This window comes from Octopus bimaculoides, chromosome 5 (assembly GCF_046866305.1).
Source record: "Octopus bimaculoides isolate indiv1 chromosome 5, ASM4686630v1, whole genome shotgun sequence".
NCBI classification, from domain to species: Eukaryota; Metazoa; Mollusca; class Cephalopoda; order Octopoda; family Octopodidae; genus Octopus; species Octopus bimaculoides.
Genome location: NC_142932.1, coordinates 112,841,818 through 112,866,735, shown reverse-complemented (window position 1 = coordinate 112,866,735; position 24,918 = coordinate 112,841,818). Strand labels below are relative to the sequence as shown.

The following is a 24,918-nucleotide window of genomic DNA, read 5'->3' as shown; positions in this document are numbered from 1 at the left end:
TCATTCTATGAAATATTTACTTTCTATGAGGTATATCTTAAAAAAAAAAACACTCAGATTATTTTGTAATTATTTTCTTACTTCTCTCAAGTTAAACTCCAGATTTCATAAAGAGTCTAGAAGCAGTGCAAGACTGGTGTAGGGCATTTAAATTGTACATAGTTATGTTGGTGTGTGGATTGTAAAGATGGAGCAATGAGAGCTGCCATATGCATACAAGTCGTTAGAAGGTATAAGAAGCAAGAGTTTAACCCTTTAGCATTAGAATTTCTATGTCAAATGTAATGCTTATTTATTCACATTGATTTGCATTTGTCATGCATCACCTTTGTAGCTTTGAGATTTCAATGATGTGATTGTTTATTTTTAGAATAATATTGTAGGCCAAGCATGAGAGGCTGGATCTGGCTGGTATAAATGCTAAAGGGTTAAATGAGATAACTAAAAAGCAGAGGTTGATAGAGAGTGATAGGGAGACAGTTCTGTAAACATATCTTTTACTTGTTTCAGTCTTGGACTGTGGCCATGCTAGAGCACTACCCTGAAGGGTTTTAGTTGAGCAAATCAGCCCTAATACTGCTTTTTAAGTCTAGTACTTAAATCTATTGGTCTCTTTTGCCAAACCACTAAGTTACAAACCAACACCAGTAGTCAAGAGGTGGTGAGAAACAAATGTGTAGTGTGCGTGTATGGATATATCCACATACATACACACACACACACACATATAATAGGCTTCTTTCAGTGTCCATCCACTAAATCCACTCACAAGGCTTTGGTCAATCTGGAGCTATAGTGAAAGAACTTGCCCAAGTTGCCATGTAGTGAAATTGAACTGAAGACTCCATGGCCGAGAAGCAAACTTCTTAATCACACAGCCACACTGGTGCCTGTGTAGAACTATAGAAGTCTGACAGAAAACTTTTAATCGAAAAGATGAGAAATAGATGGATACCATATGTGGGCTGATTCAGCTAAAAGTTTCTCATGCCAGATACAGCTGAAAACTTTTCTGGCATCAAGAGCAGCAACACTGCTTTTTCTAAAATTCTTAAGAGTAGGAGCCAACCCACTGTTACATGACACAAGGGAACAAAGTCCCATCAGTCCAAAAATTCCATTCCACAGAAACATTACTGATGGCTATGGTGAAATGAAAGAGAGAGACTCAAGATAATGGAAGAAATACACATTTTGAGATACTAGAAATGAGAGAAATAGGATTGTAGTTGGCAAAATAAAAGGGGCTAGTCTTCTGAAAGATGGAATACTGTTAAATGTTTCAACAGATCAGAGCAGAGTCCCATATAGTGAGAGAAATACTGAAGAATCCGTTTAGAAGAGAAACTCACTATGGATCACACTGTATAACATAAAAAACACTCTCAGAACTGTTTGGACTGCTTAGATGTGGGGAGTGGATACTAGATTTCAAATCCTGTTATATTTTTCCTTTACCTCATTAGTCAAACAGTTAATAACTGATACAATGTTTTTATACTAATTATCTTTTTCTTCTGTTTACATTCAGTTCTGTTCCCTCTAGTATTTTAGTTCACCGGATTATTTTGCTTTCCTTTTATTTTGCCGCCAACTACAATCCTATTTCATTTCTAATATCTCAAAATGTGCACTTTTTTTCATTACCTTGAGTCTCTCGCTTTCACTTCACTACAGCCATCAGTAATGTTTCTTGTATGTATGAGCTAATGAGTTGCTTATTTTGTGTATCATTGAGAGAGAGAGAGTGAAAGAGAGAGAGTGAAAGAGAGAGAGTGAAAGAGAGAGAGTGAAAGAGAGAGAGTGAAAGAGAGAGAGTGAAAGAGAGAGAGTGAAAGAGAGAGAGTGAAAGAGAGAGAGTGAAAGAGAGAGAGTGAAAGAGAGAGAGTGAAAGAGAGAGAGTGAAAGAGAGAGAGTGAAAGAGAGAGAGTGAAAGAGAGAGAGTGAAAGAGAGAGAGTGAAAGAGAGAGAGTGAAAGAGAGAGAGTGAAAGAGAGTGCGTGTGTGTGTGTGTGTGTGAGGAAGAGAGAGTTTATAGCTCTTTGATTTACCATATTTCATATAATAAAGGATGTACATACATATTAGACACTTCCCAACTTCAGTAGTGCATATTCAGGAAAAGAAAATTATTAGAACATTAAAGTATGCATTATAGGCCCAAATGTGCATATAGGACCCAGGGTGATTTTTTTAGGCAGTCTTTAGGGGAAAAAATACGTCTTATAAGCCATCAAATACAGTATTTTTAGCTCTTTGTATACCTCAACTTTCTTATAGTTTCCTATATTTTTAAAAGTAACTTTAACATTCTTAAGACCCATTTTTCTGTGGAAAAGTTGTAACTGAATCTGAGTTGTTTGTAAACGGGCTTTGAGTTGGCTATCATCTTTTGTATGTAAGTCTCAAGTCATTTATTCACAAGAAATAACTCCATTTCAGTTGAAGTAGTTGTATGCTGTCAACTTAATGTGACAGTCCCCTGAAGGGAATAATACTACTGCTGGTTAGACCTAGGAATCTGCACCGCTTCCTGTCGGCCTTCACACATTTCCAGTGTCCTTATGTTTACAAGGGGGGAGACAAGCACCTCCACCCAGCTAAGCCTGCATCCAGAGACATGTTTCTGAGTCTTTGCTCGTCATCAGTCTGGAGTAGCATGACCTGTTAGTCGAAGATGCCTGTCAAGCTCTTGTAAACATAATAATTCTAGTGAAATACATTCACTGATTTCAAATTTAGAAATAATACATTTCTAAATCTCTCAGAGAGATTTAGAAATATATTTCTCCATTTCAGTTGTTGTTGCATCCAGCCTGACTGTGTAGGTGTGCTAAAAATATCAGTAGAATGGGCAATGCTTTGAAAAATTCTTTTGTTAGAGATTAAGTGAGCTTTTATCTACTCATAGCTCTTTTGAAGTAATAGTACCACAATACTAATTACTGTGAATATCATCATTATCACAAGTTATTAATATATCCTAATAAACCTGGTTATCAAATGTAGCAAAATGTTGAAGTAAAACATCTGTCCTGACAGCAGACATTCATTAACAAAAATAACGTTAACATCTCCCTTCTTAATTAGTAATTAAAGATATTGCTTGCAATGCTACAGACACTTTCCTTTACTTTTCTTGTGTGTGCGCGCACACGCATGTGTGTGTGTGTGTGTGTGTGTGTGTGCGTGCGTGTGTGTGTGTGTGTGTGCGTGCGTGCGTGTGTACACACAGTGTACAGATCAGAACCAATTTAATGCAACAAATTAATATCATTTATCTTTAACTTGTTCCAGTCATTGTACTGTGAACCATGCTGTAGCACTACCTTGAAGAGTCTGGTCAAACAAATTGGCCCCCAGTACTTATTTTCAAGTCTGGTATTTATTCTATCAGTTTGTTATACTGAACCACTAAGTTAAGGGAATGTATACAAACCAAAACAAATTGTCGAGTAGTGGCAGGGAACAAAGAGACACATATACATGTGTGTGTGTGTGAGAGAGGGAGAGAGAGAGAGAGAGAGAGAGAGAGAGAGAGAGAGAGGTGATCTTCCACACAGTTTCTGTCTACCAAATTCACTCTTAACACATTGATCGACCTGGGACAATAGCAGAAGACACTTGCCTAAGGTAGTGTGCAATGGGAATGAAACCAAAACCACGTGGTTGCAAAGTGAGCTGCTTAACCACACAGCAATGTCTACATTACTTTAAGAGAGAGATAATGCTCCTCTTTTATATGTGAAATCAATTTCAGTCAATTACTGAGTATAACAGCAACCCTTCACATGTTTCTAGTAAATGTTTAACAATTTCTGAGGGAACCTTTCTTTACATCATCATCATCGTTTAACGTTCGCCTTCCATGCTAGCATGGGTTGGACGATTTGACTGAGGACTGGTGAAACCGGATGGCAACACCAGGCTCCAATCTAATTTGGCAGAGTTTCTACAGCTGGATGCCCTTCCTAACGCCAACCACTCAGAGAGTGTAGTGGGTGCTTTTACGTGTCACCCGCACGAAAGCCAGTCAGGCGGTACTGGCAACGGCCACGCTCATCTCGCTCGAGAAAGATCATGTGTCACCCGCACAAGAGCCAGCCCAGGGGCACCAGCAACGATCCCACTCAAAAATCCCACACCAACCCCACACAAGAGCCAGCCCAAGGGCACCGGCAACGATCCCGCTCAGAAGATTTCATGTGTCGCCTGCACATGAGCCAATCCAGGGGCACTGGCAACAATCTCGCTCAAAAGATTTCATGTGTCGCCCGCACATGAGCCAGTCCAGGGGCACTGGCAACGATCCCGATGTACATTTAATCTGCTAGAAATAACATACAATTTTTTCTCAAACATTCTACCATTAAGCAGAAAAAAAAGAAGACAGACATATTAATATAGTTTAGGTAAAACTATTATTGTGAGAAAAGATGAGCTGAATCATAGTTGAAATGTCTTTAATCACAGGTCTGTTTGATCAGGATTAAATTGGAGTTAAATAACGACAATATGAAATAGTAAAATTCTTTTAAATTAATCCAGAATGAACATCTATAAGAAAAAAAGCTACATCAAGAGCTAATACATCTATTTTCATTTATAACTGATTCATTCATCACTGATCTATATCCTGGATGTGACTTTAAACTGCATCTGTTAGTGGGGCCTTGGTTCACAAGTTCTAGAGTTTTGAGGAGCATGGAACCACCCCTTAACCACTATTGTTTTCATTAGTATATTTCCCAATAATTTTCATTTTATATATTCAATATATTTTTACATAACATTTCAAATATTCACATTGATTATCTTTAGATCATCTAGAATCACATCTCAGATTCATGTAAATTTATTTCCAATGCAATAAATAAATTAATAGAATTAAATAAATAATGTCACACGAAGCAATGTTGAATGAAATATATTCATGCAAAATCATATTCAACACATTCAAGTGCAGTTGGAAGAGAGAAGGCCTTCTAATGCAGACATAGTCCCAGGAAAAAATTCTCCTCTCAGACATATGTAAAAACAAACAATAGGCTGTGAATGACATCATTGGATCACAGAATGTGTGTGTGTGTCTCTCTGTCATTTCACTTCATCAGCAATGCAAACCAAATCTGTAATTCACAGAAGTGTAGGTGTCCTACATTCCAATTCACACTCTATATTGTTTACCATTTACTTGTTTGAGACATTAAACTGCAGCCATGCTGGAGCACTACCTTGAAGGGTATTTAGTCGAATGAATCAACCCTGGTACCTTTTATTTTCAAGCCTGATACTTATTTTATCTGCCTCTTTTGCTGAACTACTAAGTTATAGGAAATAAACAAACCAACACTAGTTGTCAAATGGTAGTGGGGGTGGGGGGGTCAAACACAGACACACACATGGGTTTCTTTCAGTTTCTATCTACCAAATCCCCTTGTAAGGTTTTGATTGGTTTGAGGCTATAGTAGAAAACGCTTGCCCAAGGTACCTACCATGCAGTGAGACTAAACCTGGAACCATGTGCTTGAGAAGCAAATTTCTTACCATACATCCACTTTGTTTTTACACATGTCTTAAGAGAAGAATTTTCTCCCTGGACTATATCTGCAGTGGTAAGTTTTCTCTTGTTCAAGTACACTCAAATGTCTTGAATATGAATTTACATGAAAATAAATCAGAGTTTTGATACACGATAAAATGTCAAATGTCTCAGATAAGTTGTTAATATAATTATAATTTTTAGATTATTAATACCATATTTTGAGATGAGACATCATCATCATCAACATCGTTTAACGTCCGCTTTCCATGCTAGCATGGGTTGGACGATTTGACTGAGGACTGATGGAACCCGAAGGCTACACCAGGCTCCAATCTGATTTGGCAGAGTTTCTACAGCTGGATGCCCTTCCTAACGTCAACCACTCTGAGAGTGTAGTGGGTGCTTTTACGTGTCACCGGCACAAAGGCCAGTCAGGCGATACTGGCAACAGCAGACATTTTAAAATATTTACATATGCACCATATTTTGGTCATTTTCATTTCTGTCATCAAGTGTCTTATTCCTGGATACATACCTACTTGTACCAGACTGGAGTTGAACCAAGAATCTTTATTGTTAAACTAAAGGTAATATCTACTAGTTTACTAAGCTTCTGATGAAAGCTCCCAGTTCAAAACCAGTCTTAAAACTATATACATGACCAGGAATAAGACATCCAATGGTATTCATCGATCAAATTGATCAAGATGTAGTCTGAAATGCAGAGTAGCCATAAATAAAACTAAAAAAATTGGTTCCTTCTTAAGAATCAAGGTTAATAGTCTGAATAATTATAATTTTATTAAATGTCAAAATTGTTTTTAAATGTTATGACGTATGAAACTGATGAAATTCCTACAAATATTTATGTTCGCCAGTACTCTCCAAAGAGGACATAGTTAAAGGGGAGGGGGGAAGTATTTTGCAGAGTTTGACAAACAGAAAAACTAGGATGCAAATATCATAAACATCTTTGACAAACATCAAAACACCAGTATTATTTTCAGTCACAATTCTCATGTCATGAGAACAGTTTCAAAATAAAAGTAATATATTTTAGCTATATTGGGGAGGGGGGGAGAGAGAGAGAGAGAGTGTGTGTGTGTGTGTGTGTGTGTGTGTGTGTGTGTGTGTGTGTGTTTCTCTCTCTCTCTCTCTCTCTCTCTCTCTCTCTCTCTCTCTCTCTCTCTCTCTCTCTCTCTCTCTCTCTCTCTCTCTCTCTCTCTTTCTCACATGTATGTGTATTTATGGTATGAATTCAACTTTTTCAAGCTGGGTTAGAAGATCAATTTCATAAAAAGTTGCACAAAAATTTCAAAAAGTAGCAGGTTGTGGTAGAAAGTCATTCACAACAAATATTTTGCTCACTATTCCGTTATTTTTTATGCTTGTTTCAGTTATTCAACTGCGGCCATGCTGGAGGCATTTCTTTGAAGAACTTTTAGTCAAATGGTTCTACCCAATTACTTATTGTTATTTTAAACTTGGTAATTATTCCATCAGTCCCTCTTGCCAAAACCACTAAGTCACGGGGACATAAACACACCAACACCAATTGTCAAGTGGTGGTGGGGACAAATACAGACACATGCACATATATGATGGGCTTCTTTCAGTTTCTCTCTACCAAATCCACTTACAGGGCATTGGTTGGCCTGAGGCTATAGTAGAAAACACTTGCCCAAATCTGTTCTGCACTTAAACTGGCACCCTGTCAGTTAGAATGACAATGGCTCTAGTTGATCCGATCAACAGAACAGCCTGCTTGTGAAATTAACATGCAAGTGGCTGAGCACTCCACAGACACATGTACCCAAAACACAGTTCAGCTGGCCCTTTGAAATACAGGCACTACTCATTTTTTTGCCAGCTGAGTGGATTGGAGCAATGTGAAATAAAATGTCTTGTTTAAGGATACAACAAGCCACCAGGAATCAAACTCATAACCAAATACCCTAACCATTAAGTATGTACCTACACTTATTTTATACAATAAAAACTAACCATTACTTGATTGCATTGTGATGTGATGAAAAATGGATTCTATCGTCACAACCAACAGCATTTTGATTGTGGTTGAACTGAGAAGCACTGAAACACTTTCTCGAACCGAATCTCATTATGCTCACTGTTTGGTGGTTGGCAAGTAGAACTATCCACTATTACTTCTTCAATTCTTTAAAACAGCGAGCTGGCAGGATTTTTAACACACCAGGTAAGATGCTTAGAATTAAAAACAAAAATACGATTTTTTAACAAATCTGATAAGGGCATTCCTGATAATATTTCTTAACAGTAAACAGGGATATTTTAAATCTAAGCAGAAGTAATAAAGAATGATAACAGAAGAAAACAGATCAAGAATTAGCTAAACCCAGGCATTCAACAGAGAACTACAACAAAACAGTCTAGGCCACAGGTGCAAGACCTGCTAAAATACCAACCAAATTTCTTCAAATCAAACTCTAAACTGTTAACAAATGAAGGATACATTAGACAATGCAATACCAGAGAAACAAAAATGCAGATGGTCATGTTTGGAATGCCTCTGATCATAGGCTAACTGCATCCATCAGGACCGAATTCTAATTAAATAATACTAAGAACAATTAAAATTTTTTTAAAATGAGAGAAGTCGATGAACTTTGTTTTGAAGTGAGTTTCATTTATCAGATTTATCTCCAGTGTGTAGGTGTTATGACGTATAATGACAAGACGAACCATCTCTAACATTTCTTGTTATTATCCCTTGCAAGAGTAAAGATTATATTATGAATATATGTGTGTGTGTGTGGCTGTGTGCTTAAGAAGCTTGCTTCTCAACCACAAGGTTGTGAGTTCAATCAGTCCCACAATCATGCAGTTGAGCAAGTGACTTTTACTAAAGCCCCAGGCCAAGCAAAGCCTTGTGAGTGGATTTCTCAGACAGAAAATGAAAGAAACCCATTATGTCTGTCATACCAGCCATGACGAAGGGAAATAGCCCTGAAACTCGAGTCGCCTTTATATATTTATATTTATATTTATATATTTGATCCTTTATATTGAACACTCAATATTTCATCTACATTCAATACTTTATTTCATGGTGCCATCCATTTTTATTTTATTTTATTTTATATTATATATTGTATATTATATTATATATTGTATATTCCATATTCTATACCCCACATTGGTTCTGCAGGAATATAAATAAAACATAAAAAACAGACAGTGTTGGAACTCTTTTAAACAAAATAATATATTCCTCTATACACAATCATACAAAAAAACCACCTTTTTTGTATTTATCTTTACTCGCATATATATATATATATATATATACACACACACATACATGTGTGTGTGAGAGAGTTGGTTCTCCTTCTCAATATTGCATGAGAGTTGTAAAAGAGTGTCATTGTTATACAACAGCATTCGTCGTTTCCTCTCATAAAAACATGTCTGGTCATCAAGAGTCATTACTTTGCTTGGAAACAGGTGAGGGTTGGCAACAGGAAGGACATGCAGCCAGAGAAAATCCACCTCGAAAAATTCTTGCCCAACCCATGCAAACATGGAAAAGTGAACATTAAAACGATAATGATGATGATGATGCATTAATATCAACCATTGTGATTTGGCATAGTCAGCAGAGCATCAGCTATAATACCTTGTGGTATTTATTCCAGCCCCATTGTGATCAACAGTACCATTCATCCTTATGATAAGAAATAAAGCACCAGCAAAGGGCAGTAGATTAGCAGAATTGTTAGGGCATCAGATGAGACAGCTTTGAGTATAAGGTCTGGCTCTTTGCAACATTTGTAACAGCAATGGTTATTATCAGCCCTTGTGTTATTCTGATAATAAACAAGTAAGCATTGATTGGATTATTAACCTTCAATATTTTTTAATTAGTATTGGGTTTTCCGGAAAGTTTGTGCCGATTTATAGTAGCTTACCTTTTGACTTATTTGCCATGAAACCACCTCAATTCTGGGAAGAAGGTATTTTCAAGTTAAAGGAAAGATGGAGATGCATTGTGCAACAAAATGGTTCATATTTGGTTGATTAAAAATGTAATGGCAAGTATTTATTGACCTTTTTCTTTCTTTTAAAAATCGGCACAAACTTTCCGGACAACCCAATATATTCTCCAATCAATACAGTATCTGTTATCTTTTATCGTTTACTTGTTTCAGCTATTGGACTACGGCCATGCTGGGGCACTGCCTTGAAGGGTTTTATTCAAGCAAAATGAACCCAATGCCTATGTTTTTTTTGAGTCTCGTATTTATTCTATTGATCTCTTTTGCCAAACTGGTAGGTTTTGGGGACGTAAACACACCACATTGGTTGTCAAGTGATGGTGGGAGGACAAACACAGACACACAGATACATATATACATACATACATACATACATACATATATATATATATATATATATATATATATATATATATACGATAAGCTTCTTTCAGTTTCTGTTTACCAAATCCCCTCACAAGGCTTTGGTCAACCTGAGGCTATAGTAGAAGACACTTGCCCAAGTTGCCACATAGTGGGACTGAACCCAGGACCACGTAGTTGGGAAGCAAGCTTTTTACCACACAGCCACTGCTGCGGCCATAGAAAAAATTTTTTTTAATATTTTGTTTATTGCGAATGTAAAACCAATTTATTGTACGTAAATTTTAACAACATTATAATATGGACCCCAGTTGAGAACCACTGCTTTACACAATCACTTGAACCTGCTAGAAATAGCAGCAAAATCTCCCTTAAATCACACTGTACCATTTTATAATAGAAGTATACATTAGATAATGCTGTCCTGGATCCAAGCAGTGTTGAGAAAAAAATATAGGATAATCACAGTTTTAACACCCATGATCACAAAAAGTTTGCCTCATTATGACTGTTGTGGAGCTAAACAAAACAAAATAAACCTTCAAAACAAGCCAACAACTGAACCTCTATGTGGTCGTTTAACCTACTAGAAACAACAGCTAAGTCTTCCTCAAATCATGCAATAAATACTTATAAATGGAAGGATGCATTCTATAAGATATATATCACGTTAAAATAAAAGATAAAATAGCCACAATTTGAACATACCTAATCATGGATCTACTCAAACAGGCTGCCCAAAGGCTAAACAATAAAAATAATTTTAAAAAAAACCCTATCTGTGTTAAGAAAAGAGTTTATAATAAAAATATTAAGAATCTACAAATGACTTGAACTCTTTTTAACCCTTTAACATTCAGATTAATCAGTCAACTGTAATGCTAATTTATTCACATTGTTTTGAATTAGTCATGCATTATCTTGTAGCTTCAAGATATCAATGATGTGATTGTTCATTTTTAGAATGATATGGTAGCATAGGTGTGAGAGGTCTGATCTGGTTAAATTAAGCATAAACCAGATAAAATATTTTGGCTGGATATGGCCGGTTTAAATACTAATGGGTTAATCACTTCACACATATATTTATCAACTTCATCACTAGTTTGTAGATTAATGAAAACAATAACTATACATTATTTACAATTGGCGGATATTTGTCCTCATCTTGTATATAATGTACATAATTCCTCATCTCTTAAAATATAGAACTGAACAATAACTATGTTCAATGAAACAAGAGACATCATTTCTATAATTCATCTTATTGTATTTGCCTTTGTCAGTGTAAACACCATTGGCTCATTCTGAAGAGTTGATCTGTTCACTTCATTTAGTGTTGTTGTTTTGCCTCAAGTCACCCTTAATTGAGCAAACCTGTGATTTCATATAACATTATTTTTATGACTATTTTACATACACACACATGTATTTAAATGTCCTTCTGATCAGTGTATTGTTTAAGGAAAACTAAAAGAGATCTAGTAAATAACATGAAAATCATTAAAATGCTTATTTTAAAAAAAGTATTCCATAAAAACATTTACTAATGTAGATATATAATTTTAAATAAAGAAAGTGTATGAAACAATTATATTTATATGAAAGTTATATTGTACATTAGAATATTTCAAAATAAAACATAACTAATATAATTATCAAGCTTATAATTATATTTACTCAAAAACACACATTCAAGTAAACATGGCAAAGAGATTGTAAAAATGTGTAAATAAGAAAACAAAATAGACATACATACAAGAGAGTGAAATGGAAATAGTGGCAAATATCTTACCCATTGTTGTATATTGGTTCTGCATATTTTAGTGTTAGTACATAAACAATAATGATCCAGAAAGTTTAGATTTGTTTAACTGTTCAATGTAGTTATTTTTTCTATGGTTTGTTTAGTCATTTAATTGTTTTCCTATTAAAAGTGGGGTTTAGTGAGAAAGTTCTTTATGTGTAACTATTCCCACCAAAATGTAAAACCTATTTGTGAAGTCAATAAAAAGTTATATATATAAAAAAAATATACTAAGAACGAAAAACAGACTGATGAAATAAATATATGGCTAAGACTGGTAAGCAGGAAGAAGAGAAGAATAGATAGATGATATATTTTATCTTGGGTAAAATCTTTTTGGTATAATATTCACCAGATGTTACAAATCATCCTCTCAAAGTGTAAAGAAATATTCAAATGAGGACTAACATCAACACTGCTAAAATATATTCCCCTGCTTAATTATAACTTAATTATAACTGAGTGATAAGTCTTGATTTTTAACAAAGAAGACAATAACAATAAATAAAAATATAAAGAATACTATTATACAATATGAAAATAAATAAGAATTTCTAAAGATATTTTTCCAAATATCTAGAAGTTAACTCTAATTTCTGCTTATAAAATATCTTGTAATTGTACACATTGAAAATGTCATTAAATTTATCTATAAAACTATTGTTTTAGTGCTCTGGAAAGATCTGATTGAATTTGTCTTTGTTTTCAAAAAGGTAAAAAAAATACTGATATGAAAGAGAGAGAGAGAGAAAGGGTCAATATTTATAACTAAACTTACTTCAAAAAATTTAGCAAGAAGAATAGTTATACAGACATACACATTAAATCAGTTAAGTCTAACTCCTAGTTTCATAGAAATCTTTTGTTGTGTTTGATTTTTTTTTTTTAAGTTGCATGAATTCTGGTAGTTATTTGTTCCATAAACACTTTGCAGCATCAAGACTGGTAAGGATGAATGTTTGTACTGAGTGGAAAGATGTAAAGTAAGATCTGACACACACATAAAGAGATTTAACAGGAGTAGCTTATAGCCAGCTGTCTGTATATGCCTGCTTCTTGCTTGCCTTCTAACAGTGTATATATCCGGTACCAATCATACTGACAGAGAAAGCCTATAGAGAACACATTACTTTACTCTTTCAGCAAATATCCAAGAAACTGGCTGCTTTCCAAAGTTGCTAATAATTCTTTTAATTGATTCTGGCTTACCCCAATAGAAGTGATGATGTGTTGGTTGATCAACCATAACAATTTAATGATATCAAGGATGCCTTTTAAAGGTATGATCTTCGAAGTTAATTACAGTATACAGTGAAGGATAATTAAAAAATACTGTAACTTGAGAAGTAAAATAAATGAATGATTTAATAAAATAGATAGTGAAGTGCGAAAAGAAAATGTAATGAGAAGTTTACAGCAGTGTAAATCAGTTAGAGTGCAGTACTGTGTGGGAGAGACCTAGTAGTAGTAGTAGTAGTAGTAGTAGTAGTAGTAGTAGTATCGGGGTGATGGAAGAAGAAGAAGAAGAAAAAAAAACTAGGAGAGTATGAAATGAAACTCAAGAAAAAACAAGGTGAAAATAAAGGCCTAATGATAATGATTTAAAATTGTAGTAATATCTGTTTTAATAAGGGCGTCGAGCTGGCAGAACCGTTAGCATGCCAGGTGAAATCCTTAGTGGTATTTCGTCTGCCGTTACGTTCTGAGTTCAAATTCCACCAAGGTCGACTTTGCCTTTCATCGTTTCAGGGTCGATTAAAGAAGTACCAGTTATGCTCTGGGGTCGATGTAATCAACTTAATCCTTTAGTCTGTCCTTGTTTGTCCCCTCTATATTTAGCCGCCTGTGGGCAATAAAGAAATAAATAATGGTTTAAAATTTTGGCACATGGCCAAAAATTTTAAGGGGACAGTGTTAGACCCTAATACTTATCAACCCCTAAGGTATGAAAGGAAAAGTCGACCTCAGCGAAATTTGAGCTCTGAATGTAAAGAGCCAGACAAAATGCATTTAAGCATGCAAATGGTTCTGCAAGCCCGCCACCTTAGTAATAATAATCCTTTCTGCTATAGGCACAAGGCCTGAAATTTGATGGGAGGGGATGGCTCAATTATATCAACCCCACTGTTTTACTGGTACTTAATTTATCATCCCTGAAAGGATGAAAGGCAGAGTCGACCTCAGCAGAATTTGAACTCAGAACACGGTGACAGACAAAATACAGCTAAACATTTTTTTTTTCTACTCTAGGCACAAGGCCCGAAATTTTGGGGGAGGGGGCCAGTTAATTAGATCGACCCCAGTACGCAACTGGTACTTAATTTATCGACCCCCAAAAGGATGAAAGGCAAAGTCAACCTCGGCAGAATTTGAACTCAGAACGCAAAGACAGGCGAGGGGAGGTTAGTTGATATTGTTGACTCCAGTATTTAACTGGTACTTTATTTTAGTTACCCTGAAGGGATAAAAGACAAAGTTGATCTTGACAGGATTTGAACTCAAAATATGAAGTACCAATAGTATGCTGGTGCCCTGTGAAAAGTACCTGTGCCAGTCCCATATAAAAGCACCCATGCTGGTGCTGCTTAAAAGCACTCAGTACACACTCTAAAGTGGTTGGCATTTGGAAGGACAGCGCTGGATTAACCATTAAGCAAAATAAGCACGTGCTTAGGGCATCAAGAGAAGGAGGGGACACCACAGAAATGGTAAATGGTTTATGGCACAAAAGAAATCACTTTAAACTTGCTAAAATAATATTCAAAGTAGTGTATATGATTGGAAATATAATTTCAAAGTGTTCACGGTATCATAGTGAGGATTTGATTGAAAACTTTACAATTAGGAGTGGCTGTGTGGTAAGTAGCTTGCTTACGAACCACATGGTTCCGGGCTCAGTCCCACTGCATGGCACCTTGGGCAAGTGTCTTCTACTATAGCCTTGGGCTGACCAAAGTCTTGTGAGTGGATTTGGTAGACAGAAACTGAAAGAAGCCCGTCGTGTGTGTGTGTATGTATATATGTGTATGTATATATATATGTGTGTGTGTGTGTGTGTGTGTGTGTGTGTGTGTTTGTGTGTATGTGTGTGTGTGTGTGTGTGTGTGTGTGTGTGTGTGTGTGTCTGTGTCTGTCCACCTCCCCACCATTGCTTGACAACTGATGTTGGTGTGCTTACATCCCCGTAACTTAGCGGTTTGGCAAAAGATACCGATAGAATAAGTATTAGGCTTACAAAGAATAAGTCTTGAAGTTGATTTGCTCGACTAAAAGCAATACTCCAGCATGGCCACAGACAAATGACTGAAACAAATAAAAGGATAAAGAATATAGTGGCACCAAAATCTCTGAAGTGCTTAGGGCCTCAATGGGTCTTAATCTGGACCTGAGGAAGGGTATTCAGCCATCGAAACCATGCCAAAATAGACATGGAGCCCTGGCAGCTCTTCAGCTTACCAGCTTCTGTCAAACTGTCCAACCCATGCCAGCATGGAAAACAGACATTAAATGATGATGATGATGATGATGATCTAACAATTCTGCCAACCCACTGGCCTTAGTTGTTTCTGATTTAGGCACAATGTCAGTAATCATGAAAAAAGGGTGGGAATTGATACTTCTGACCCCAGTACTTGAGTGGTACTTTATTTTATCACCCCAGAGAGATGAAAGAAGGTACAGGGCCTAATGATTGGGGTGTTGCACTCACAATTGCCAGATTATGGTTGTAATTTCCCAGCTGAGCACTTGTGTTCTGGAGCTAAGAACTTTGGTCCATGTCACCCCAGTCCACTCAGCTATGAATGAGTGACCGACCCTGCAACTGGTTACCATCCTGTCCGAGGGGAATGTTGTGATTCCAGTTATTCACATGCCATAGGAACTGAGTAACTGGCCCTATGAATCCCAAGACTTGAGACAGTAATGTCCATGGGCTGATGCTGAGGATGTTGATGCTGCTGCTGCTGCTGATGGTGATGTTGCTGCTGCTGATGGTGATGTTAATGATGATGATGATGATGATGGTGATGCTGATGGTGATGATGATGTTGATGATGATGATGATGTTGATGATGATGATGATGAGGATGATGATGATGATGATGATGATGATGATGGCGATGATGATGATGGTGATGCTGATGGTGATGATGGTGATGCTGATGGTGATGATGATGATGATGATGATGGTGATGATGACGATGATGATGATGGTGATGCTGATGATGATGGTGATGGTGATGATGATGGTGATGGTGATGATGATGATGATGATGATGACGACGACGGGGGTGGGGGGATGAAAGGCAAAGTTGACATAGAATAATTAATACTAATGATTCTTTATTTATTTACCACGAAAGTTTCAAAGGAAAGCAGGTCAGTAGATAAGACAAAAGAATACAAATTAAGGAAAGCTTTGCATAAATACATAAAGAAAAAAAAAATAATAAAAGCAAATAAAATTTTAACAAAACAACATTCCTCAATAGTAGGGGACAGCTGCCTCAGTCAATCAAGGAAACCCTAACAAAACTTGGATTACCCAGGCCACCAAGGGCAAGTATCCTCCCAACCCCACCACATCCCTATCAACTCCTTCCTACAGGTTCATGCTCAGTCAAGACCCATTTATTTATGCCATGCTAGAAGAAGAAGAAGAAGAAGAAGAAGAAGAAGAAGAAGAAGAAGAAGAAGAAGAAGAAAAGGAAGAAGAAGAAGAAGAAGAAAAGGAAGAAGAAGAAGAAGAAGAAGAAGAAGAAGAAGAAAAAGAAGAAGAAGAAGAAAAGGAAGAAGAAGAAGAAGAAGAAGAAGAAGAAGAAGAAGAAGAAGAAGAAGAAGGGGCAGATTGAGAGAAGGGGCAGCAGGGGAGGAAAGATGGATGGAGTGAAGGATAAAGGGTGAAATGGGAGTGGTGATGGGGTAGGGGAAGAGGCTGGGGCTGTGGGAAGGGGGAGAGAGGGAGGTGAGTATGGAGTACGAGGAGGAGAAGGAAGGAAGGAAGGGGAGGAGGAGGAGGCAAGAATGTTGTTCTAAACTACATGTTGATCATTTATGAAACATAATTATCAACAAAACAGACAAAAAATAAATAATAAAAGCCAAAAAATTCATTGAAATGAAGAAGACTAGAAGGCGAGAGAGAGATAAAGCAGCTTAGAGAGGAATTCTCATGAAGATAAAGATATTTGTAAAGAACACAGATTGAGAATTTTACTTTTGTAAATTCTTATAAACACAGGAAAAAGTAAATAAACTATGCTAATTTATTTTAATGGTCATACTTTAGACGTTCAGTTCATTACTACATGATTTCAAGTTCAATTTCACTGTCAGGCACCTTGGAACAAGGATCTTCTGCGAAAGACTCGGGTCAATGAAAGCTTTATGAGTGAAATCTATTGGAGGGAAATTGGGTGAAAACTCATTGGAAGAATCAATTTTTGCTTTGGGGTAGTATACTTCAATTGTTGCTTGGCCCTTGGGTGAAATTGGAATGAGACAATTAGGTACAGCTGTTTGGATGCTGGCAATTTGGCATGGCTGAGTGGACGTTTAAAACCTGTTTTGGAGACAGTACATTTTGGCATGTGCACATGCAGAGAAACATACACATAGAAATAGAAAGAATGAGAGAGAGATTGGGAGAAACAAAACATCTCATGTCAAATAAGTCAGCATCGACTTAGTGACACCAAATAGGCAGCACCAAAATGGCACTCCTAGAGTGCCTTAAGCAGAGTATGCTCTGATGCAAGCAGTTGGGCCAAGTTTTGGTCAGAGGATGGCTTCCTTCATCAAACAGTCTTTGAAAAGGTCTTGGACAATACCTTTCCTCTGACTAAATCAGGCAAAAAATTATTATTATTAATAATTAAAAAAAAAAAACAGAAATAGGCATAGAAGCATGGGTTGTGTGGTTAAGAACAAGACTACTTTACAACCACATGATTTCAGGTTCAGTCCCACTGGGTGGCACCTTGGGCAAGTATCTTCTATTATAGCCCCCAGGCTGACAAATAACTTGTGAGTAAACTTGGTAAACAGAAACTGTGTGGAAGCCTATGGTGTGTGTGTGTGTGTGTGTGTGTGTGTGTGTGTCTATGGTAAGTGACTGGTTATAATGTCAGCAAGGAGTGTCAATATCATCATCATTGTTTCTTTATCAAGCAGTGATAAACATAGACTGCCAACATCCACACACATAAGAGAATAAAATATATTCAGTTAGAAACAAGGAAAATGTGATTGTAGAAGGAATAGACAAAGATGTTGTTCAAGTATAATATTGCAAAACAGAATGATGAAAATATTTATTCTTCACTCCTGTATGAGTCACACCCATTCATAGATGCTCAGAGTTAAATTCACTGTGTTGTTGTTTTTGTTGTTTAGCCTAAGGTCAACTGTGATTCAGCAAACCTATAATCAAAGGCATACCAGCAGTGACCATCCCATCTTTTTAGAGGTGTTTAGGAATACATTGTCTGATGTGTTCTCCCTTAGGGAGGGTGATTCAAGAAAGATTTGGCTGCTATTTCTAACAAGACAAGTGGCTGTATAAGGGCTCCCTCAAAGGCTCATACTCACTATATGTGAGTGTGAGCGTGTGTGTGAGTGCTTTCAAATATGTGTATGTATGAATCTGTGCTGATGTGTGTATTCTTTTCTTTTATATGTTTCAGTCATTTGACTGCGGCCATGCTGGAGCACCAGCTGTAGTCGAGCAAATCGACCCCAGAACTTATTCTTTGTAAGCCATAGTACTTATTCTAGCAGCATCTTTTGCTGAATTGCTAAGTTACGGGGACGTAAACACACCAGCATCAGTTGTCAAGCGATTGTGGGGGAACAAACACAGCCACACAAACACTCACACACACACACATATATATATATATATATATATATATATATATATATATATATATATATATATATATATATATACAATGAGCTTCTTTCAGTTTCCAACCTATTATCAAAAGCATACGAGTAGTGACCATCCCATCTTTTTAGGAGTGTTTAGGAATACATTATCTGATGTGTTCTCCCTTACGCAGGGTGTAATTCGAGAAAGATTTGACTACCAAATCTACTCACAAGGCTTTGGTCAACCCAAGGATATAGAAGACACTTGCCGAAGGTGCCACGCAGTGGGACTGAACCCGGAACCATATGGTTGGTAAGCAAGCTACTTGAAACAGCAACGCCTGCGCCTATCTTTGTGGCAAATAAGTTAACTATGGTGCTGTAATGTTTTCAATAGTGCTTTCTCCTTAAGGTGGTGAGCTGGCAGAATTGTTAGCACAAAATGCTTAGCATTTTGTCCATTTCTATGTTCTGAGTTCAAATTCTTCTGAGGTTGACTTTGCCTTTTCATTATTTCAGGGGTGATAAAATAAATACCAATTGAACACTGGGGTCAATGGAATTGACTTAACCCCTTTCCACAAAATTACTGGTTTTATGCTAAAATTTGAAACCAGTAGTGTTTACTCCATCTTTTGTATTACATAAACTAAGTTTATCTATTGAGGAATTTGCCCTTGCGGGTTGCCATATCTCATTGTGAAGAAACTATTTATGCCAATCCCACAGTTATAACCCAAAAGAGCATCTTCAGTTTTAGCTAACTCAATAAAGAATGAAAATATAAAGGGAAGGGCAAAGAGCTATGATGTATTTAAAAGCTACCATGAAGTTGGCAAATAAATAATTTTCGTAATATTCTACAGGGAAGTTATTCTTCAAATGTTCTTGAAAAGAAAAAAATGAAGCTGGAAGGAGTGAATGACAGAAGCTTTTACACCTGTTACTTAGCGAATCAGCGCTATACTCTCTTTTATTTGTTTCAGTCATTTGACTGTGGCCATGCTGGAGCACCGCCTTTAGTGGAGCAAATCGACCCCAGGACTTATTTTTTGTAAGCCTAGTACTTATTCTATCGGTCTCTTTTGCCGAACTGCTAAGTTACAGGGACATAAACACACCAGCATCGGTTGTCAAGAGATGTTGGGGGGACAAACACAGACACACAAACACATATATATATATACATATATATATACGACGGGCTTCTTTCAGTTTCCATCTACCAAATCCACTCACAAGGCTTTGGTCAGCCCGAGGCTATAGTAGAAGACACTCGCCCAAGGTACCACGCAGTGGGACTGAACCCAGAACCATGCGGTTGGTAAGCAAGCTACTTACCACACAGCCACTCCTGCGCCTATAGTTAACTTACTTGCCACAAAGGTAAATAGTTGACCCAACCCCTTCCTCATATATTGTAGTTGGGTGGGGTAAACTATAACAGACCATGTATATCCTATAGCTAGAGGAGGGTAAGCTATAATACACCATGTAGCAAAGATATTAAGAGGGTGAAAAAAAATGAAGAAAAATTGAATCAAAGACAAAAGAAAAGCATCAAAACTAAGATTAATAAAATAAAAAAAAAAAGAAACATAGTTGTCCTTTTCTTAAGTGAAACAGCTGGAACAATAAATAAGAGCCAGATATGCCATTTCCTTGTTGACCTAAATAAAGCTTTCAAAGGATGATGCTACTGTTATGTCAGATGGCTTAGGAAGAAATAAAAGGTGGAAGGGACTTGCAAAAACATAGAGTGACAAATTAGATATCTAAATATCAGAGAAGAGTTGTTTGTAGTTTGTTTTTTATACTTGTTTTTGTCACTAGGCTGCAGTGAAGCTGCAGCAATGCCTCAAAGAATTTTTAGTCAAAAAATCACAAATCAGCCCCAGTACCTACTCTCTTTACTTGTTTCAGTCATTTGACTGTGGGCATGCTGGAGCACCACCTTTAGTCGAGCAAATCGACCCCAGGACTTATTCTTTGTAAGCCTAGTACTTATTCTATCGGTCTCTTTTTGCTGAACCGCTAAGTGACGGGGACATAAACACACCAGCATCGGTTGTCAAGCAATGCTAGGAGGACAAACACACACACACACACACACACACACACACATATATATATGGGTGACACGTAAAAGCACCCACTACACTCTCTGAGTGGTTGGCGTTAGGAAGGGCATCCAGCTGTAGAAACTCTGCCAAATTAGATTGGAGCCTGGTGTTGCCATCCGGTTTCACCAGTCCTCAGTCAAATCGTCCAACCCATGCTAGCATGGAAAGCGGACGTTAAACGATGATGATGATGATGATGATGATGATATATATATATATACATATATACAACGGGCTTCTTTCAGTTTCCGTCTACCAAAGCTCTGGTTGGCCAGAGGCTATAGTAGAAGACATTTGCCCAGGGTGCCACGCAGTGGGACTGAACCCAGAACCATGTGGTTGGTAAGCAAGCTACTTACCACACAGCCACTCCTGTGCCTGTTTTTTCATTTTTTTTTTCTAAAGCTTGGTACTTAATCTATCAGTCCATTTTGTTGAGCTGCTAAGTTACAGAGACGCAAATATACCAACACCGGTTGTCAAATAGTGGTGGTGGGGACAAACACAAACACCAGACACACACACATGATGTACATAAATTGATAATTTGTACCAAGACTGTAAATCCTTGAGTATAGTCCACCCTTGAGTATAATACGCAGGGGATTTTTAGGGGGCTGTACCTCTGAAAAACCTAAACCTTGTGTATTATACGCACCCCTTCTCTAACTTGAGTCAAGGAGGTCTATATAATGTCCTTGGTTTGTAAACATATATACGGTAACGTCCTTTATTATCATTGTATATATAACATAATGCAAACGTGTAGCTTTTTTGTTCACTTTGTTTGCAGAAAATAAAGAAATAACAGTAATAACGTCAGTGAAAAATAGATATTAAGTAAATTGCCTTTACATATTTATCACTTAGAAAATTTTTTTCATTTTTAACCTCGTATAAAGTACGCACTAGAAATTTTGACCTTTAAATTTTGGGAAAAAAGTGCGGATTATACTCGAGGATTTACGGTTCTTAATGTTTTAATATTTTATAATTATAGTGATAAATATTACATCAATTTATCTCACCACCTAAAGTCTACTCCTAACACTAACTAACCACTATTATAACAATACTCAAAACACCAAAAGAAATATCTCAGAATATATTCTCCAAGATATATTTCTACAATGCTATGTGCCTGTGTTATGCACAATCTTCTGTTACAGGAACCTTCCACTATGAACACACAACATATTTTAACCACCCCAGCACCCAATCTTCATTCATATCACATGTCCATACCAGTGCAGATATCCCATCTGCATCATTAACATTGCACATGATGTGCTGTTCTTTTCTCCATCTCTGCAGACTCTCTGTTTCCAATGCTAAGGTCTCATTACTATATAGCAACACGCTCCTTATACTTTCTTCAAGCAGCCTGCCATTTGCATGATGAGAGAAGCTCTTTACTTCCAACAAAGATAACAGATTCCTGAATTTCTACCCCTTTCTTACTCAAGCTATTACGTCAATGCTACAACTATTTTCAGCACTAATTGTTGTTATTGTTTTTTTTTTTCTCCTTCCAGGTCGGATTTGATAAGTGTGTATTGTCAAAGGTATTCCAACCATAATCATTACATCTATCTTTCTACCCGCCCCCCACATAGCAAAACTAAGGCTACATTATTTAATGTATCCTTTCATATGTAATTTCAAGGAAATCTGATGGCTATTTCCAGAAGATCAAATGTCCACATAGTGGTCACAGCCAAAGAAGACAATTTATCACCAATCACTCATAGACGGATGGCAAAATTAGTATGATATCAAACAAAATACCTTGTGGTGTTTGGTTAATCTTTTTGTGTTTTGTGCTCAAATCTCACCAAGGTGTACTTTGCTTTTTACCCTTCTAAGGTCAATAAATTAAAAAGCAATTGATAAATACATACTGGATGCAATTAACTATTCAGTTAAGACAACATTGCCCAGCATAGCCATAAACATATTTGAACTCTTGATTTTCAATCAGTGTAGCAGAAATACCATGGTAGCTTTTGTGTGCCATTGCTGGCACCAAGTACAAAGTACAGTTCTCACATTCAGCTCCTTACATGGGAAGACAACTATCCAGATAACACAGAGATTTCACTAACAACAGTAATATACATTAACCATGGAGTATAGACCATTCTTCCAGATTTGGCACATTTTCTACCACTCTTTGACACATGCCATTATCACTAAATAATGTCTTGTCAAAATTTTAAGAAGAAAAACAGAAGTTTTGTCTAGAAATAACTTAGCTAGAAAAACTTTAGTCTAGAAATAGCATAGCTTTACTTCACATAGAAAAAAAAAATCACAACCTGTGTACTATTCTTAAACAAAGGGCCAACAAATGAGTGTCTAAGTGGTGGTTTGACCTCTATAAATAACAGCCAAATCTCCCTCAAATCACAAAAAAAAGACACATTCAATAATATGGTCTGGGTGCATTGTGTCAAAAGAAAAGATTTGATATCTTTTAATCTCGGGTCTGCTGGATCAAAAATAACCAGCAGTTAAAAAAAAAAAACTTAAATTCTCTAAAACAGGGGTTTTCAAACTGTGGTCCGCAAGGACAAGACAGGGGGTCCATGCAAAGCCAAGCAAGCACATCCTTCTCACTAAGTATGTATTAAAAAAATCCTGTGTGTATAATTGACAATAAACCTATTTGTTAAATACTGTTAGATAAATAAATGTAAAAATATTTGTTTGTCCCCTCTATGTTTAGCCCTCTTTGGGCAATAAAGAAATAAATATCTGTTTTAAGATACTAATCACAAACCTGGTTATATTTCCATTCATATGTGTCCTACCATAAAAATATTAAAAACATATTCTATATATTTCCTTTCATGTGTGTCATAACATGGAAATACTTAGCGGTATTTCATCTGTCTTTACGTTCTGAGTTCAAATTCTGCCAAGGTCGACTTTGCCGTTCATCCTTTCGGGGTCGATTAAATAAGTATCAGTTACGCACTTGAGCTTGATGTAATCGACTTAATCCCTCTGTCTATCTTTGTTTGCCCCCTCTATGTTTAGCCCCCTGTAGGCAATAAAGAAATAAATATCTGTTTTAATATAAATTCCATACTAATCACAAACCTGGTTATATTTCCATTCATATGTGTTCTACCATAAAAATATTAAAAACATATTCTATATATTTCCCTTCATATGTATCATAACATGGAAAAAGATTAAAACTATATTCTAAATGTATATATGTTATATATTTTTCAATATGTGACTGCGTGTGTATCATTGGCAATTTTCTTTCTCCATCTTCCCTTCTTTGGACTTTTTCTTAGATTAAGTTTCACAGTATTAAATATATATATCTTTATCTTATGATAGTGGATCTTCATCAATGAGTTCATGAACCTTAGTTCTTTTCTCTAAAACTATACATATATATATATATATATATATATATATATATATATATTAATATTTTACATAAAAGATTTAAATATTACAAAAATGTTATATATCTTATTACAGAGTATTTAATAATCAGTTATTTATTCATTTGCTGCAACATAATACCCAAATAATTTGCAGTGTTATATAGTAAGTGGCAACTTCATTGAACAGACAGCAGTGATTTAGTAGTTTAAATAGTTTGTAGCTTATGTGGCAGCTCACAATATGTGGCTAAAATGAGGAGAAAATTTTTTTTAAATAAACACCAGTAACAGTAACAACAATAACAACCATTTCTTTTATTTGCCCCAGGAGCATGAAATGAAGGAGACATTAAAATATGTAAAGAGTGGGATGTTACAGCTCATACAACATACACAAAATCATCATTTAACACAACTAACATAGTAAAAAACATAGAGCATATTCTACAAAAAACCCCGAAGCATCACTAAAGTAACCGCACTAGAAATAACAAAGCAAACAACCAAACGAAACAGATATAGCATTGAGGATTCTAGATACCACCACCACCACACAAAAAGGTAATAATAAAAAGAAATAACAATGCTGTGAACACCAGGCGTTGAAGTAGAAACTTGGATGAAACTATAGAGAAGGAGATGATGATGATGATGATGATGATGAAAATAGGTAACAGAAAATTTGTTGGAATTTTAAAAAAATATCTGAAATATTTCTTTCACATTTCTCAGAGAGTTGAACTGGTCAGTAAAAAAAAAAAAAG

General features: G+C 36.2%; 1 protein-coding gene across 7 annotated transcripts in view; it reads right to left on the bottom strand.

Moving 5' to 3' along the window:
- The window catches only part of LOC106868419 (uncharacterized), a 116,961-nt gene that overhangs the window by 15,272 nt on the left and 76,771 nt on the right, over positions 1–24,918 (bottom strand). The window contains exon 1 of one of the 7 annotated variants that reach the window (XM_089352966.1): positions 11,737–13,156. The exons of 5 other annotated variants lie outside the window; for them this stretch is intronic. In XM_089352966.1, the coding sequence (XP_089209092.1) occupies positions 11,737–11,761 (25 nt within the window). In that variant the 5' untranslated portion in view covers positions 11,762–13,156. Of the gene's footprint in view, positions 1–11,736; positions 13,157–24,918 lie in introns of those variants that run through there. One more of the 7 variants, XM_089352972.1, reaches the window with a different exon arrangement.